The sequence below is a fragment of the Sparus aurata genome, chromosome 15 (assembly GCF_900880675.1).
Source record: "Sparus aurata chromosome 15, fSpaAur1.1, whole genome shotgun sequence".
Taxonomy (NCBI): Eukaryota; Metazoa; Chordata; class Actinopteri; order Spariformes; family Sparidae; genus Sparus; species Sparus aurata.
In genome coordinates this window covers 26,248,600-26,266,979 of record NC_044201.1, presented here as the reverse complement: position 1 = coordinate 26,266,979, position 18,380 = coordinate 26,248,600, and the positions used below count along the sequence as shown (strand labels likewise).

General features: G+C 41.8%; 1 protein-coding gene across 6 annotated transcripts in view; it reads left to right on the top strand.

Moving 5' to 3' along the window:
* Positions 1-18,380, top strand: part of ehbp1 (EH domain binding protein 1) — a 149,825-nt gene that overhangs the window by 61,685 nt on the left and 69,760 nt on the right. For all 6 annotated transcript variants that reach the window (XM_030441823.1, XM_030441822.1, XM_030441821.1 and 3 more), the window contains 2 exons: positions 11,357-11,535; positions 12,286-12,334. In XM_030441823.1, coding sequence (XP_030297683.1) covers positions 11,357-11,535; positions 12,286-12,334 — 228 coding nt within the window. The remainder of the gene's footprint in view (positions 1-11,356; positions 11,536-12,285; positions 12,335-18,380) is intronic.

Sequence of the window (18,380 nt, the reverse complement as noted above, 5' to 3'; positions counted from 1 at the left end):
TGTTCTTGGGAGCTTATTCCTCTCGATGATAACTTGTTTACATGGAAAAATATTAAATAACTATTTTGAGTTTGTTTTATTCGATTTTGACTATCGTACATAGTGACTTTCTGAGTTTTCATTTATTTTCTGAAACGACATAGTGCACCGTTGAGAACATATTTCAACATCATCTGTGCAGTATCATCTAAATAAATTTAGTTGTAATTCCAGTGTGATTTGTGTATTCTCTGGCTATTGTTGGGTTCAAGTGAAGGACCAGAATAGAGCTGCATCTCATATTTCAGAACCTGGAATCAATATTTGCACTGAAGCAGGCATAGCGGTCCATTTCTGAGACCAAGGCATTGAGTACTCAGTGCTCCCCTTGGCCACATTGGCCTTTCCATAAGCTGTGTAATATTAGGAGAATAATCCTTGAGAGGCGCAAGTCGAAGTCAGTACCTCTCAGTGTCTGCCTTTTCCCAGTGTGGACCCCTCCCCAACTCTTATTTGCAGACTCTGAGTGGTCTGTCATTGGATCTGGTGGGAGAGAGGAGACCCAGTTTCTTCTGTCATGCAGTTTAGGTCCAGTCGTTGGGTTTCCCGTTGTTGTTTCATGCTGCAGGGCATCGCTGTCATCAAGTGAGGTAGAAAGGTTTAAGACATTACCGAACAATCTCAACTGTTTGGAAAGTTTAAGGGATGTTTAGGAAGGTAATGTTGTGGGTCAGGTTTTGTAAGGGGCAGTTTTGGGTTAGCATGTTGTGGATATGAACTGGATATGTGCCGGGGATAAAGATTCAGGGCCACGTTTAAGAGACGTTTCAAGAGGTTGCTCCCGCTCAAGGGTGAGCTGATCTCCTCTTGAGACTAACAGGAATTCTGACTTGATGCACAATGTTGATCCTGAAGTCTTACAGGGCAGACAATGATACCTTCAATCATATTAGGTAAATAAATAAATCACATGTTTATATGTATTCAGGGACGATTCTAAATTCTATTTCAGATATGGTTGCCATGAAAAATAGAGCGCGTGTTTTGTGTACTAATGTGCAATCTTGTGTGTGTTGTGAGGGATGTATTTTGATCCAGTTACTGTAATGCGGCTATCATTTTTCCACCTCTTCCTCTGTTGGGTGCATGTCGAGTTCACAAGTTAAGCACTGCGAAAGAGCTCACTCTCCTCAATACCCGCGCCGACTGGTGTAAAAGGGCCTTCCGCAAAGCGCCGCTTGTAATCTGCCTTTGGTAAGTCCTCCTTAGTTTTATCTGCCAAGGATTACCTCACAAGCTGCAAGCAGGAGAGAACGAGGGAGACGCAGAGCAAGAGAGAGAGAAATGAAAAGCAAGTCAAACAGAAAACGATGAAGATGGAACAAAATGAAAACAAATCGCTGTGTAATCTCTGAAAGAGAGAGACCTGCTTTAGAGTTGAAGGGAAGTTTCCCTCGCCACTCATTTAGAGAGGGAATTGACTAATCCCTCCATGATTGATGTCTGCTATGAGAGGCTCTATAGCAGACTAATAGGGCTTATGAGGATGACCAGAAAGTCCTTTGTGTGTGCATGCCTGTGTGTGTGTGTGTAAATGTGAATGAACCAAACCTTTTTGTCTTGTGTATCCTTCTATCCAGTGGTCATAGAGGCCAGCGGTTTGAATGACATGGCGGCCGAAGAAGGGGTAACTTTATCTTAATCTGGTCTTAATCTGCCCCGGTCCTCCAGGTGTGTGTGGGCTTAAACCCAGAAGGATCCAGGGTTTTTGGGGTGAGGTTTAAGGGGGCTTCGGGTGAGGAGATTGGAGTCCATGCACTTGAAAACTCCTTCAACCCTCAGAAGGTCTGAGACCCCCCACACACTCTTGAAAACCGCGCTCACTTAGTCATGCCATACCTTCCTCCCGTCATCCTTAAGTGGCCCCTGCTACATTTTAATTGAATTAAACCAACCGTTCTCCATAATTTAAAAAGGACCTTAGAAGTACCTTATGAATTAGTCTGAGTGATTTGTCTTTCAAATCGTGTGTGTGTGTTTAAGTGTGTGTGTTTTAAGTGTGTGTGTGTGTGGGTGTGTGCACACATGACCACTCATGTGTCTGTGTTTGAGGAAAGGAGAGTGAGTGTAGAAATGATAAGGCTTTAATTGCCTCCATATAAAGCCCTCCAGCACCCCCTCTTTTGGACTGTTATGGTATGCAGGTGTGTGCTCTTATGTGCTATAAGAAATACTAAGTGGCATTTCCAGTGCTTAACTCGCTGATCACCGAGTGGGATCATTCCCTTTAGCTTTCAGTTCAGCAGCAGTAGGAGCTCAGTTGACCTCAACAAGATTTGATCGTGTAGTACTTGATCATAAAGCAGCCAGAACATACAGTTAATACTGTACATGCATACAGTGGGTTTGCACTCACACTCACACAAATGTCATCACATTTGATCTTTTGCTGGAATGCAGCAGTTGCAACCCGAGTTCGTAGCTAATGTTGGTTAGCCCTGATGACTGGATTCTGAGACATTTCTTGAGGAAAATGGTGTAGAAATGGAGGTTATGAGATGATTTGCATGAGTAACATCAGCACCACCCGCAATGTATCAGTGGTGTTGACACTGTGAGCACCTGGGTAACCGTTTCTGCTCAATGTTAGAACTTCAAGCATCGATTATGAATCATAAACCACTGCCTCACAGTTATTCACATGTTGTTTTCATTCTCTTTATTTTTCTTATCGACATCTCCTTCAACTCCTGTCATCCTCCTACCTCTTTTCCTCCGCCTCTGTGTAGCATTTCCCCCACCACACCCTTCCTCCATCAGTATGTGTGTGTTGATGCATGTGTATTCTGATCAGGAGTCAAAGGGGTGACTTTGTAATTATGTTCATTTTAATTGGCTGTGCTATCACCCCTCTCATCATTTTGGAGCCCACGCTGCGCTGGACAATGGCAGTCTTTAGTGGGGGGTTTGCACAACTGCTGTGTCAAGACCCCCCCTCCACACACACACACACTCCCACACACACACACACCTTGTACACACACACACACACACACACACACACACATTCACACAGCCTCTTTACCTGCAGAACATAATTCCTAAAGTGGCCTCCTTAATGAGTTTTCCCTGCCCAGGCTTAGATTAATTGATAAATGGCGGCGTTATCGGCACAACTGATCTCTGAATCCATTGCACCACTAATTTGTTTGTTGAACATGGCAGTTAAAGGAGATTAATACGTTATAGATTTATAAGAGCCACCCCCACCTTTCTCTTCCTCCTTCCCTTCCTTCTCCCAAAGCTTATTTATTTATCAGAGGAAGATGAGGAGGCGGAGGAAGAGTGAAGAGATGGGAGGCCTTCAGATACTTTATCCTGTTTTAAATCACACATATTCCTCGATTTAAAGGGTATTTGTAGTATGTCAAATGCGTCATATTATATATTGTTGATCTATTATTGATAATTGACACATTAGTAGTTCGACAGATACTCGATTTCAGAGGCAGAGACGTGTTATTTGAAAGCTTTAAAAAATCAGATAGTGCTCTGTTGGCTCATTAGTCTTTTCTGAATGGAATTTTCTTAATTAAGACTGAAAATAAGCTTCTCATTACTCCTCATCTGTTATATTTCCATCAGAGAGATGCTTGACAATGGGCGAAACCACTGTGTGCAGGTCAATAAAGTTAGATTCTGATTAAATGGTTTGGTTGCTCATTGAATCTTTATTTAGCATCCATGTAAACCCTTGAGGTGTCGTTTCTATTCAGAATTATTTAAAACTTATTGAAGAAACAGTGTCCATGTAACCACATCTAATGACCTTCCAGCATATCTTTGGCATCTATACTACAGCCTCTTGTCATCTCATATATTTCCCTAGCTCTGAGCACAATCACTGACAAAAATGGTGCATTCAAGTCACATCAGATTGACTGTGGATCGAAGCTGCCAACACGGGTGGCAAACATGGCAGCGAGTTCACCAGTGTTCGAAGTGTGAAACAGTAATTGGACCTCATGACAACACAGAAGAGCACCACAACAGTTGGCCTGACAGTCACTGTTTTGGATGTGAGGACCAACTGAGTAGATGTATAAAAACACTGTTATTTCTGCATATTAGGAATGTGATTTAAACAGAGTGTGACAGACACTCTGACAGATGGTGTTGCCCGTAAAACAATTAAGGTACAGGAAGAGGCAAGTGACAAATAAAACAGTCCTGGAATTCTCACTCTGAACCTCATGTTGTAACTCACACAATAGAAAAGATGAAGATGGGCTCACCATCAGTGCCATCAGTGATTTTGTCTTGTTTTATTCCTTCTCCATCGACCCCCACCAACCCACCATCTTTACCACACACACAGATACACACACTCAATCCCAAACCTACCCACCCTGCGTCTATTTTTTTCCCCCTCAGCCAAAGCTAATTTGCAGAGGCGTGAGTGTGGGTAATGCTACTGCCGTTTCCATGACAAGCTAAAGCCAGCGCTTACACCGCATTATGCCCCTGTGTTACACGTTAGGCGAGCATGCAGGCGGGTGGGCACACTGCAAGCTGGCACAGTCACTCGTTTGTCTGCTGCCTCCTCCAAACTGCGTTATTTCATGATGTTTTTCAGTGAATGGTTTTTATTTCAATTTCAAAGCCTTGCCTGTCCTCTCCTGTTCTGCTTTTTTTTTTGCTGCTTTGCATGGTTATGCCTTTGGAGCAGAATAGGCCTTGGAAGCAAAACAGTCCTGGAAAAGGAAACCGCTTTTCCTGATTTTTGCATTTTACATCTCAGTAGCCAACTGCCGAAAGGCCTTCTGTCTTGGCCTGCAGGTTCACTGCGAGATGGGAAGCATATCTGCTTCTGAGCGAATCACGAGCAACCCCCCCATCGCCATCATGATGAATGTATTTACATATTCTCCTACTTTTGTGATATGACACAAAGCTGTGGTGTAAAGATTTGTTTAAAAATGTAGATCAAACAGTCCAATACGACATGGAATAGCAGCTGAGTGCCTTGTGCAAAAGTCGCAGGTTCGGTCTGCAAGCTCTCAGGTGTAGAGAGTTATCACTCTCCCTCCCTCCACCTGTTCACACACACAAAATGAAGCCTGACTTAACTAAACAGTGTCTACATGCGCAGTCACACATCGTGCACACACTCTTTCTCTCACGGCTCTCTTTGGAAGGAGCCCCTCCTCACTGTGATTACAACAGTAATGCGATATTTCCTTTGTATGTTAATGTGTATTATTTTTCACGCTACACTCGCTCTCCTCTCCTGCCCCAGCCTTTTGTCCTCCCCCCCTCATTCCCTATTGTTCCATCCACTCCACATCTCCATTTACATAATTGAACTTTTGATTGGACTTTGCCGCCTCCCTTCTGCTCTCATGCAGCCAACGTTTGAAATCCGAAGCATAATTTCATGGGTAAGATGACGCCAGGCGATCATTCTGTCGTTTTCTAATGTGAGGACGTCGGACGTAGAAAGCGCAGATTAAACAAATTGCTTGTTTTGATTGAAGGTGCAATTAAATAATTGAGCATGTTGATAGTTGGAGCACAGCCAATCAGATGGGCTCTGCCAGTAGCAGGATGGACAGGCCACTTAAGTGCACTAACCTTGATCCTCTTAAATGTGAACAGGTATTAATGTTTTTCAAGTGTGTTTTGAAATGTGTTCCCTACCTTCTCTATATGTATGCTTTCAGTTCAGTGTGTGTGTGTGTGTGTGTGTGTGTGTGCCTGTGCCTGTTGTTCTGTAGAGATGGAGTGTGTGTGCAGTATGTACAGTATGCGTGCCTTTACACTGTAAACTCTGTTGTCATTTGAAGTGAGCCTGTGTGTTTATGTGTGCTTTGCAATGTGTGTGTGTGGACTTTTTTTTTTTTTTTTTTGCCGTAGGCTCCTTGAGCGGATTACAAGTTTTAAAGAGTATGAGATTCAACACCTCCTCAAATCTGACACTCTCTGACACTGCTTTGAAGCCATGAAAGTGAGATTGGAGAGACACGGAAGCTCTTTCTCTCCACAGAGTCGTGGGTTTATGTCATTGGGTTGAGGCCAGTTAAGTTTCCATTGAAGCGTCATGCCCCAGAGGGAGAGACAAAGCTGCCACTTAAAGCGTTTTACTTGTATCTTTTTTAGGACCCTGAAAGGCCAGTTTAATGACCTCCATACTCTTATGTCATCTAATTTAGTATAATGCTTTTTGACTTTGTTTACATATGTCCATCTTCATTTGGAAGACCCAGATTTTCCCCCTGAAGTTTGCAGTTATCCACTCTGCTAAAAGCATACGTCATACAGCTAAAGGAGGGCTGTTCAGTTTAAAATATTCTAATATTTATTAACATATGGCTTAAAACTATCTGAGTTGGATATGAGGTACAAAAATATATGTACAAACATTCATAGTAAATTAAACTTTAGTGGATATTTATTTCACTGTTCAAAAAAACATTTATTAATCAGTTGTTTATTGTGAAGTTGCAACTGATGTTATAATACTTGTTAACTGTTAATGAATACCAGTGAGTTAGTTTTGTTTATAATGCTTCCAGTAATTCTATTTTTGTCCACAGCAATTGTAAAACAAAAACAACCACAGCATTACAGCAGTTACAGTCCAGGACACACATTTAACAGCAAAAACAAACATTTGAAAAACTCAACAGCGATGTCTCTTTCCAGAAATCACGGCCTGGTTACTCTCGATAATTCTCAGTAAAAAGTAGTTTCTTATAGGACCATTTTCTGTTTTACTAACCTATCAGCATGCAGGATGAAACTTAAACTGAGTGCCATCTAGTTCCATCATATTGGAGAGGAGGCAGACATCCCCATGGCCAATACTTTCGATTCTCAGCAAGTCACACCAGAACAATCTGGACAGATATAATAGAACCAAGAGGAAAAATGTATTTTTATTTTGGGGTGAACTGTTCCTTTAACCCATGATCCTGAGCCCATCCGCACCATGTATAATGGTGGTAAAGAGGGATTTACTGTTGGTATAGTGCAGTTAAACTCCCAGTAAGTCAGTGGATGTTTGCTAAGTTGCTCTAAAAGATATTTTAAATTACTTCTTCCCTCATACAGTACAGCAGATATTGGCTTATTGCCCGAAACTAAAAGAAACAATTTCCAACCTCGCCACAGAATTGTTCTTTTGCTTAAGACCTAAGATCGACCTGTGACAATTTTCTAATTTTCCATATCACGGTTCATCCGCTTTACCCATGATCTCAAATCACATGCCGCCCTCCAAAAAAGAAAATCACATTGCTGACACCAAAAATCCTCCTCCTGACACCAGCACCAACAGGAACCTGGATGCTTCTATTCCCAGGTTTGCTCCTATCTTGTCATTCAGGCATTGTAGTGAGCTTAACCCCCCTTCTTTCTCTCTCACATCCTTTTCCCTTCTTCCATTTTTTTTTCTTTCTTTGCCCCGTCGGATGTATGTTGTTGACACTGAGGCATCAGGAATAATGGAATCGCTTGTCAGTGGCTTGTATTTTTCGCCCAGGCTGTTAGGGCTGTGTATAATAGTAGCAGAGGAGGAGGAAGAGGGGAGGTTATGTGCCACTGATAGTAATGAAGGTTGCCTTTTCATTTTTTAATATGGAATGTTTGTGGGCCGAGGCGGTGCTCTCCGCTAATCCTACCCTCGAGCCGAGCTAGCTACATGGCTGTGTCAGTGTTACACACACAGACACACACACACACACACACACACACACACAGACACCCAGTGACATTCACACAGACAGATAAAAGACAAACACACACACACACGCATTACATATATGTGCACACCTTCCTTGAGGCTAGAGAGCAAACTGTTTGATAAGTCAGGGTGCATTTCTGCTCCTCATGAAAATTTCACTCCTCCCGTGTTTGTGTCTTAAGGAAATGCAGCCGGTTCCTGTAAAAGAAGATATGGTATTTGTTCAATATTTGATGGATATGAAAGCTTGAGTGTGTAGATGCATTTTTGAACCTTTATCTGGGAAGGGCTGTAATGGAACAGTCTGGTCTGCTGATTGAGAAAATGACATCTGGTTGAGGTGTGATGAACGTGCGGTCACTGCATGTCAGGCGCTGCCGTCTTTGGATGAAGAATCGCTCCCATTGACACATTTGCTTTGTTTAACAGAAGTCTTGAAAGCACCAGAAGTTGACTGAGTTCATAATGTGTGTGAAAAAAAGTGAAGATTGAGTTGCATAATTATTTGTGGGTTTTTTGTTTTTTGGCTCAGACACCTGTATGTCGAAGGGTGTGTGGGCAAGCCTTAAAGTCTGTGTCTCCCACTGGCTAATGTATGTTTTTTTTTGCACTGGCTGTGTTACACAGGTGTGTATTTGTGAGTGTGTGTGGGTTTTCCGCCGGCTAGGGGTCTGCGGCACTGGAGTGTGCTGTGTGTCTAATTGCTTTAATAGCACCTGGTCTCTAATCCAAGGTAATTAGAGCGCTCAAATTAGACAGCTACTTTCAACCGTCACTTGAAAAAGCAGAAAGGGAAGGCCTGAAGGAAGATCACTCCACATTTAAACTACACACACACACACACATTTTTCTGTCGCACACAAATATGGTGGCAAAAGCAAGGATAACTGGAGAAACAAGTTTACTTCAGTCGCCTCAGAGGAGTGTGTGCTTGTGTGCTGAGAATTTAGAGAAATGTATATTTGTCCATTTCAGTCAGAACACCCAATTTACACCACGTTGGTCAGATACATATTAAGTTTATTGAAATTATTTGATTGGGTAAAAAAAAAACGATTTCTTGTTTACATTGACTTCCTCCTTATGCACACACTAATAGCGACCATGTTCTAATCGGTATTGACTCTCTGCCTTTTTATCACTCCGACTTTTTATTCCCGTCGTCTTTTTTCTTGCGTTGTTTGAGTGGCACGCAGGCATTGTCGAGGCCGCCTAAAACGTGTCTGGAGAAGCTGTGGGGAAAGGTTAAGGCCCTCTTTTAAAGCCGGAAATGTCAAGTGTCCGCCCCTCAGGCTCCCGCTACCGTCTCCCTGTACTCAGACTGCCATAGGGGCCTGCATGTGACTCACACACACACACTGGTGCAAAGGTTAGGAGTTGCTATTAGAGATGGCTTCCAGTCTCTTTCATCTGGTTTGGCCCTTGTGGCATCTCAGCAGGCTCCAGGCTCGTGGTCACAGGTTAAACTACAACAATAGAAGAGTAAGAGACATCCAGGTGCTTTTGGATTACTTCTAACTGACTGCTGTTGCATTTATTCCACCCTTTTGTTTATTGCTGTCGAGATTAAAAGGAGCATTATGTAGTTTTGAGGAAGAAATAGAAACAAATCTTCATTAATTGAATTCTCATGACTGAATGAACTGAATAAACAAACTGTCCAAAAACTAAAACACAATTTCATATTGCTTATTTAGGGGACCTTGTTGCCCTTTGGGGACCCCTGTTTTAATCAGTTATTACAATAAATGTGTTGTAAATGTAGAAATTGCACTTCAAAATGTCAAAACTACATAGTACAGGTTTTTTGTTGCCCTTTTTAGTAATAGCCCTTTAAATGATTTATCCTCTACAACAAAGGCTTTTTGATTTTTCCTTCCTCTTTTTTACATTTTATTTTTGGACTTCCTGGATTGCTTTTGTAATCACCCTTTTCTCCCATTTTCCATACATTTATATACATATAAATAAATCCAATTAATCACGTGTCTCTCTTCGAAGTGATATCATCAAGCCAGTCTGAATTTCCGAATAAAACAAAGTCTGTTTCTCTTTTCTCTCCTGCACCCCTGAATAACATTGTTGCAGCAAGTGGCTTGGCTTCTGCAAGAGGCTTATTAAATGCTTGAGTCAGCACACCACCACCTAAAAACACTGTTTTCCAAAATTTGCCTTTGCTCTTACCAGTTCTTTGGCTCTCCTGCTCTTGCAGTAGATGGAAGCCACCAACAGAGGGGGTTGGTCGGCCACCACAAGCCTTGTTACACTGCTGAGACTGTTTTCTCTGGGCCTTCACTGTGTTTTTAAAAAAATGGGTTAACTCATTGTGGTGGGTTATATCAGGTTGTGTAGATGTCATCACTCACTTTTCACCCCTAAAGGTTAAGTAAAGGTTTGATTTGCATAACCATCATGTGTTTTGAGACTAAACATCACCTGGTGAAATTAGCACATTGCCGCTGCCATCTAAGCTAATATTGTCCAGGAAGGTAAAAGATCAAAACCGAGTAGACATGACAGTTTTGCTGCAGGGCATGATGTCTGGCGTCAGGTAAATTATGCAGCTGTATTAAGTAAACAGTAAGTGGTAAAGCAGATAGAATGCCATTTAACCAAATTACAAGGTATTTTTCCTTTGATTTTTCCACTTAGTTTTAAGAATTGCATCTTAATGTTTGCACCGATGAAGCCTTTTTAAAAGTTGAATCAATCTTTTTGTAACTTAGACACACAGCTTAAACATATTGTGCCGTTTAATAAAGGATATCAGTCTTATTAGTCATCTGTTAATGTCATTGTCTTGCACACAATAGTAATATGCACTTGGATTTCAAGCATATTTCATAGTCTTCTTGATCGTTGGCCTCTAATGAATTTAATCAAATCTCAGTGACATTTTTGCCATTTCTCCTCAAAATGATCTGAGAGAATTAGCTCATATCTGTCGCTCCATAACCAGATTAGTGAATAGCACGCTGAATAATCAAAATAGCATTGGTTCTGCTGGCCGTCAGAGGAAGACCAGTGTCTCCACGCCGCCATGGATTTGTGGGATTTTGAGTCTGGGAGAGGAAAAGGCTCCTAATGGTGAAAGCTTTCGACCCAGATAAGACTTCAAAGGCAGAGCTAATTAATAAGATGTTTACATTATCCACGGTCATACGCTGCTTTGTGCATGACCCTTCGTTATGGTTTGTGTCTGCGTGTGTGTGTGTGTGTGTGCACGTGCATGTGTGTGCCCATTGTATTTCAGTAAAGCAAGCTAATTGGATGGGTGGGGGTTGCTGAGTAAAACATTTAATTGAGAAATAAATAATGAAAGGAGCTCTTATGTGGAGGAAGAGGGGTGACGATGTGCATTCTTTAAAATATAACCATTACTACAAGCTCAAATCTATTGTGCAAAGAATAAGGTGTTTATAGTACACTCTTGAACCAAAAACATTTTATTTTATTTTAGATTACCCTCGGAAATTAAGTAAATTTCCAATGTGATTTGTTTGTAAAGTTTCTTGTCCTTTGTACTTCTTACAAAATTTGCAGGGACTAAATCTGTAGTCTGGTGGTATGTGAAAGTATAATACGTCAAAGATTAAATTCAAAATCTCTTTCTTTGTCCTCCTCTGCCTGCAGCCCAGCCCTGTCCCGAGTCCGGTTCTGGGAGGGAAGCCCAACGCAAGCCAGTCCCTGCTGGCCTGGTGCCGCGAGGTCACCAAGAACTACCGCGGGGTGAAGATCACCAACTTCACCACCTCCTGGAGGAATGGGCTGGCCTTCTGCGCCCTGCTGCACCACTTCAGGCCTGACACAATGTATGAAGCACACAAACTCACATGCTCACAGTCAGAGAATGTCTCTCTTTCAAATTTAGGTTGAGAATGAAGATTATCCAGACAAATTTGAGAGAAAACCAGACTGTCGACACCTCGAAGTACACAAAATAGTGAAGAAGCAAAAGTTTTAGATCAAAAACGGTCAGATAGATGAAGACTCCTCTCATTTGTGTCTTTGAAAAACTTGGTATCATATTTAGCACACTGTCATCATGCTGCGTCTTCATAACCATTGTTCACTTCGGTGTGTTTGATGTTTCATAGTTGCAGCCATCTTTTTCTTGTCGTTTTTGTGCTTATAATTCTTGAAAAGTATTCTGTGTACATGCGTGTGTGTGTGTGAGAGAGAGTTTCCTTAAATGTTTAGTATTTAATGTATTTAACACTCAAAAGTACAGAAAGCCTGCAGCCCCATCAAGAGAGCAGACGTGAAGATAATTTATCAAACCATGCTACGTGTGTGTGTGTGTGTGTGTGTGTGTGTGTGTGTGTTTATGCTTGTGTGCCCTTCCACTCTGGTGTGTTATTTTTACATATTTTCCACTCTATTAGTTCTGTTGATTGCACTGCTATGAAATTGCATGTTACAGTTCTAATGCCATTACATGTGATGCATATTTAAACACAACACTTTCTCCGCTATCTCTCTCTGTCTCCCGTTCTCTCTCTCTTTCTCTTTTTTTCCCCCTCTGCCTGCCTCCTCTCCGACCCTCCCCACTGTTCTTCCAGAGACTACAAGTCGCTCAATCCTCAGGATATTAAAGAAAACAACAAAAAGGTAAGAGGCAGCCACCGCTGGGCCCTTCACGCCACTTAGCTCCCTCCCATCCACATCTCCATTTGGCCTTATTTAGAGATCTGCCATTAATCCCTGGATATAGTGTGCATGTGTGTTTCATGGTTTGATGGGGGAGGATGGAAACGCACATGAAGGCAGGGAAATGCCTCACAATCACACATATACAGAATGTTATTATGACAGTGTTGCTAAGACGTTCCTCCTGCTGTGATGTGTGTACGTTGCCATGTGTGCCCAAAGCATAACTTAGTCACCTGGCAGAGGTGAGATGGTATCTTAACTCAGCTGCCTGCTGGGAGCTTACTAAACTGCGTCTGCTTTGTGTGTGTTGATGTCAGTGTGTGTATAATAAGAGCATATTTGTCTTGTGTTGATTAGACTGTTTTGTTTGTGCGTGTGTGTAGAAAAGAGTGTGCAGGAGGCATTGTTGTATACCAACTGTGATCCATGCTGGTTTGAGTACCACTGGCTCTTTGGTTTGACTCCTCTTTTAACAAATAACAACTAATGCTGCTCAGTATTGGAAAAACCTGACATTAAGAAAAAAAAAATACAAAGGTTTCACCAGATGACTTAAATTCATCTACTTTTCCTTTGAGTTTAATTAGCAGCGCCTCATCCTAGTGTTGTTTAAAATGTAAAAAGTTACGTAACTTAACTTTAAAGTTAATCTAAACATTTAGGGTTTACTGATCGGTCAAAACCATTGTTACACCTTTTCTGTTCAGGGGCTTGTTTGAAGCCAGTGCCTATCCTTGAACCAGTTCTTTACATTTCGACGGCCAATTACCTTTCCTCTTGAGCTTGGTCGCGTCTATAGCAATCAGATGAGTACCACAACTGCGTTTAAACAGCCATGTTTGGATGCCAGTGTAGGCAAGCAAAGCCAGGTGCTACTCTTGTAAAAGTCGATGTAGTCTGCCATTGTGGGAACTCAGAGACGTATACAGCGACAGAATGATGTGACTGTTGGCCCAAATGTAGCTACCAACAGAGTAGATGAGCCTAGCTAGCCAACCTGGCTTTTTGCTGTAAACACCTTTACTATGTCATAGCAGATGTAATAAAATGGCCCAGATACTTGACAATTCACTTCCTGCAATGTGACTATTACACACGCACAGATCTCCATGTTGATGCTGAAACCAGTGTTTCCCACATATATTTTACTTGGCAGTCCACAAGGTATGTTAACAACCACCCCAAAAAACAATGCCATCCCCAATCGATGAACTTATGGGCAATCTGCCCACGCTCTTCCCCTCCAGTCTACTGTCAATCATACACGCTCAATAGACAGAGAGAGACGCTCTTAAATCCCTCCTGTAACTGAACTGATTGTCCTATTTAATGTAGGCCTACTTATGAAGTTGTTTTGAACAGTCTTGTACTGTAAGTGCACCTGGTTGTTGCAATGTTCTTCGGCCTCATAATTAACAACAAGCTGCCTCAACACGTGGCTCACCTGCTGTTATCACAGTGGAATCATAGGGTGAAAAATCCTAAACACGAGGTGTATTTTCATACGTTGAAAATATCTTCCACGTTGCTGGTGGAGAGAAAACAGAAAGTCTGCTGCCACAAGTACACAGCCATTCTGCTGGAAACACTGGAAACAATATATTGTGAAGCCCTTGTTACCAAGCACACATATGCGCTCATTTTTAAACCTTTACTGAATAACCCATTCACACCTATTTTCCTCTTTGCCCTATGTCATTGTATCTTCACATTCACAGTTGGAGGTGCACACTCGCACACATCCCCATCTCCCCTCTGTCCCTGCGGCTCTACACGCGCACAGTCACTTTTTTTCCGTACTTGCAAAACACACAAATACACACTGCTGTTTTTCCTTTCACTCTGCTACTACACACTCACACACGTATATACACACACACACATGCGCCCTGTCCCCTCTTTGGCCCCGAGGGCTACACAGAACGATATGCGTCGGGTTCCTGCAGCTTGATTTCCTCTTCTCATACACACTCTGGCTCAGCGATAACCTCTGGTGGCCCTGTTAGGCATGAATGCTACCCTGTTGACAATAACCACAGTGGAGGGAGAGGGAGAGACCCAATCCCATATCTGCTAACTGCCCCCCACCCCCCTCCAGGTGCTCAAGTAGCCCTGAAGAAATTGGTTAGATATAAGTAATATGGGAATATGCTGTAGAAGGTGATACCTGGTGAATAGCTGCAACGCTGTACCAGCTTCTCTGTAAAGATCTACACCAGCTGCTGATGTACATTTGGCCATGCGAGCTGTTCAGTGCACAGAGGAGACACGGGTGGATATCAGCGAACCGCCATGGTGGTCAGGCAGCCCTCAAGAATCTGGGCACACATGTACTGTATGTGAGCAGCATTTGGGATAAACATGTTTAACAATGTGTTCTCTATTGAATGTATGTCAAGTCCTTGATGATTCCTGCAGGGCCAGATTTTTACTCTTCTAGAAACATCAACAGTTCCTACAGTCTGAAAGTGTCTTTAAAAGTTATTTTTATTATGTAATCTCAGTTGGTAAAATTAATATTTGTAGTATATTTGCACACTCTGAAGGTTAAATGAATTACAAAATGTATGAAACACAACTTTACCAAGACCAATTGGTAAGCAAGCCGTTAAACGACATGCTGGAAAAGATTGCCAGTAAACACATTTACACATTCAACAATATTAACTGTTAATCTCACTGTGGCCAAGTGCAATATTGAAATCATAAGCTTGATTGATGACGGTCAAATGTGTGGCCAAGCAGCATCAAGCAGCATCTTGATGTTGTATTACATCATCATGATTTTATTGTCTTATCCATTAAGAATGAAAATTGGGATGCAATATTGATCATTCCCACCTGTCGTAGATCACATCACAATCGATGATCAATGATTTTTTAGAACATAGAAACTTTTGAGCCCACCACTTTTCTTGAAAATAATCTGAGGGTTTACCTTATTTGAGAACAGGTTAAGAAAAAGGACCTGTTAAAATATTATATTATAGAAAGGTAGCAGTCAGTGAAGTGGCTGATTCTTATTGATAACCGCATTTTGTGCTTAAGTCAGGCGATAGCTGCGTTTACATAAATCTTAATAATGTACTAAGAATCAAAAATACTAATTTAAAGTATATCTTATCAGATAACTTTATTCAACATCCATGTAAACATTTGAGTTTGAATCTCTAATCTGAATGATTACAATTGTATGTAAGAAATGGAACCGCAGCTGTTGACAGTGTGTGTCGCTTAATGCTGGTACCTGAATTAATTTCCATGATCAGTGATGCAGTAACATCTGCATCCAAACTGATTTTATCTCTATGTGAGATCTGACATCTGTGGGCTTTTATGCAGTGGAAGCTGGCGGTCTTCCACATGCAGTAATTGTACATGAAACTCGCCTGGTGTTGAAGGTGACTGTGATTGTGAGAGCCAGTGGGGTCAGGTGAAAGGAAAGCGAGGTAATGCACTGTGTGGTTTCATGTTGCACCCTGAAGGTGTCAAACAACAGAAGGGTGATCCTGATATTGCTTGCAAGGAAATAGAAACTCCTCACACCAGGCACAGGGTAGGACAGCATAGTGTGACAGGTTCAGGACCCCAAAGTGCAAAAAAAATGACCGAAGAAGCAAAAATGAGAGCAAAGAAAGCAATGTTTGAAGAGGAAATCAAAATGTGTGAAGAACATGTAGTGAATGATGAAAAGAGACTTCTGTCGCACCCACCATGCTGTATAGAGCTGCTTCATAAGGAGTTATTAGAATGTATAGAATTTATTGAATGGGCAGCAGAAATGGAAATGTATAGAAACGACAACCATCTCTGCTTTTCATGGCTAGTTGATAGACAAGCCCCCCTCCTCCTTTCACAGTCTATCTGTGAAGAGTGATTGCAATGAGCTCAGACTGTGCTGAATTATGACAGATAAGGACAATCAATATTGGGGGTGGGTAGAAAAAAAGGGAGAGAAGTGAATATTTAGAACATTTACGGGCTTTGAAAGGATCCATTATCAATGGATATATGTATGTATTCTAGTCTGTGGATGATTGTATTTGTGTCCACATGTTGATCTGTCCGTTTGAGGAGTTTGCATGTTGAGCTCGCCTGTGTGTTTGTACTGGGTCCTTCCCCGTCTTGTCTGTTTAGTCAGTGTGCTGTTGTGTGTGTGCGTGTGTGTGTGTGTGTGTGTGTAATGAGGCCAAGGAGAAGTCATTTGTCATGCCATCTGATAGTGTAGCACCAAGCACCAGGCTAAAGCTCCCTGAGCACAACCGTGAGGGGTTGGGCTGAGGGGAGGGGGTGTCGATGATTGACAACGATAGATAGCTGTCAGTCACTGAGAGGGAGCGGAGGGGGCGCAGGGAGCAGCGGCCTGGGGCAGATGACGGTGACATTTAGTCCAGACCCAAAGCTTTGTCAGTTAGATGATGGAAAGTGAGAAAACTAGATATTTTCCAAAATACATGATATCCAAATTGGACAGAAATGTTCCTTTCAGCAGCCCGTGTTGAAAGGATCAGCTTTATTGACAGGATCCATTCAAATGTTTTCAAACAGGCAGTAAGGCTGACTGATATAGTTAAATTATTTTTGTATTCTTTTTCAATAAGCTGTGGCTCACTCTAATGAGTGTATCTTCAACAGGGGGTCCCCGACTCCTCAGGGGTCCTCAGAGTCACTACAGGGGGTTTGCAAATTAATGTTTGATAATGTGAACGTTTTGTTTTTTCTCCACATCAACATGAATCCAACATACCATATGTTAAACGAAACATTTACACACAATTGATGGTAGTTTACCTATAATTCCTCATGGCCAGTCAAATTGGCCAGTAACTTGTATTTTTTTCCCAAGTGTACAGACATTCTTGGTAGCCACATTGGATTATTTTGTAACTTATCTGTAACTGATATATATTAAAACGCGTGTCATAAAGCTCAGTTATTGTTCTTCTTAATGAGCTAGGATCTTAGCGGGCAAGTGTCACATACCGGGAACAGGTTTATGGAAGCATCGAGACAGATCTACCCATCACTGCTTCTGATGTTGTCTTGTTATTTGTCAACAACAACAACGATATAGAATATCACCATCTATATCCTTTAACTGCAGTGTGCCTATACTGCAGGCCAACACCACAGACAACACTTCAGGTCTTCCCTCTATAGTCATCAGTGTCTCAGTATGACATGATCCGTGCTTGTCAAGCTGTAAGAGAAGATATAGAAAGAATAAATCATGACACTGAGGTCAAAAAGACTGTAGCGCATGTCAAGACTAACATCGACCCTGAAACAAAACCCAGCTCGAGAGCCTCCCTCCTCACGCAGCTCTCACTTTCTCCCACTCTCGCTCTTTTCTCTTTCATTCTTTCATTCTCTCCCTATTGAGCAGCAAAGTTGTCGCTCTCTTTCACAGCCTACCCTGGGCGAGAGGGGAACAATGTAAGCACACTTTGCTCCCCTGAATACTTGTTAGAAACCCAATCAGGCCCTCTTATTCCCCATATTCTTTTTCTTTCTTTTCTCTCTTTCTTTTTTCTTTCACACACCCTTTCTGCAAAGAGAAGGAGGGGGGAACTTAAACAGGCTCGCTGTAAAGGCAAACTCCTCTCTGTTCTCCCTTTTCTCTTTTCCCGCCGTCAGGTCTTTCTTCCTGCTTCGTCTCTGCAAGCACAAACACATACTTTCCATCAATAGAAAGGGACAAAGGAGGTGAGAGTGAAAGAGACTCATCCTGACAAAAGACATCATAATTGATTGTAAATTGAGAAACATCTCTCAGTTAAATCGCCTTCGTATTCTCTGATTCTCTTCTTTTCACTTGTCACCAAAAACAGTTGAAAAAATTTGATTTACTACAATAAAAAAAGGTTTTCTGAGTTTTGTCCAGAATCACTTCCTCGTTCACTTTCCTCGTTGCAAACACAGTGAGATTGTAGTGAATGATTAGTTCACTCGTAAATGATCCCGATTTTACACAATCACTGACACTTGAAGCATCACATTAATC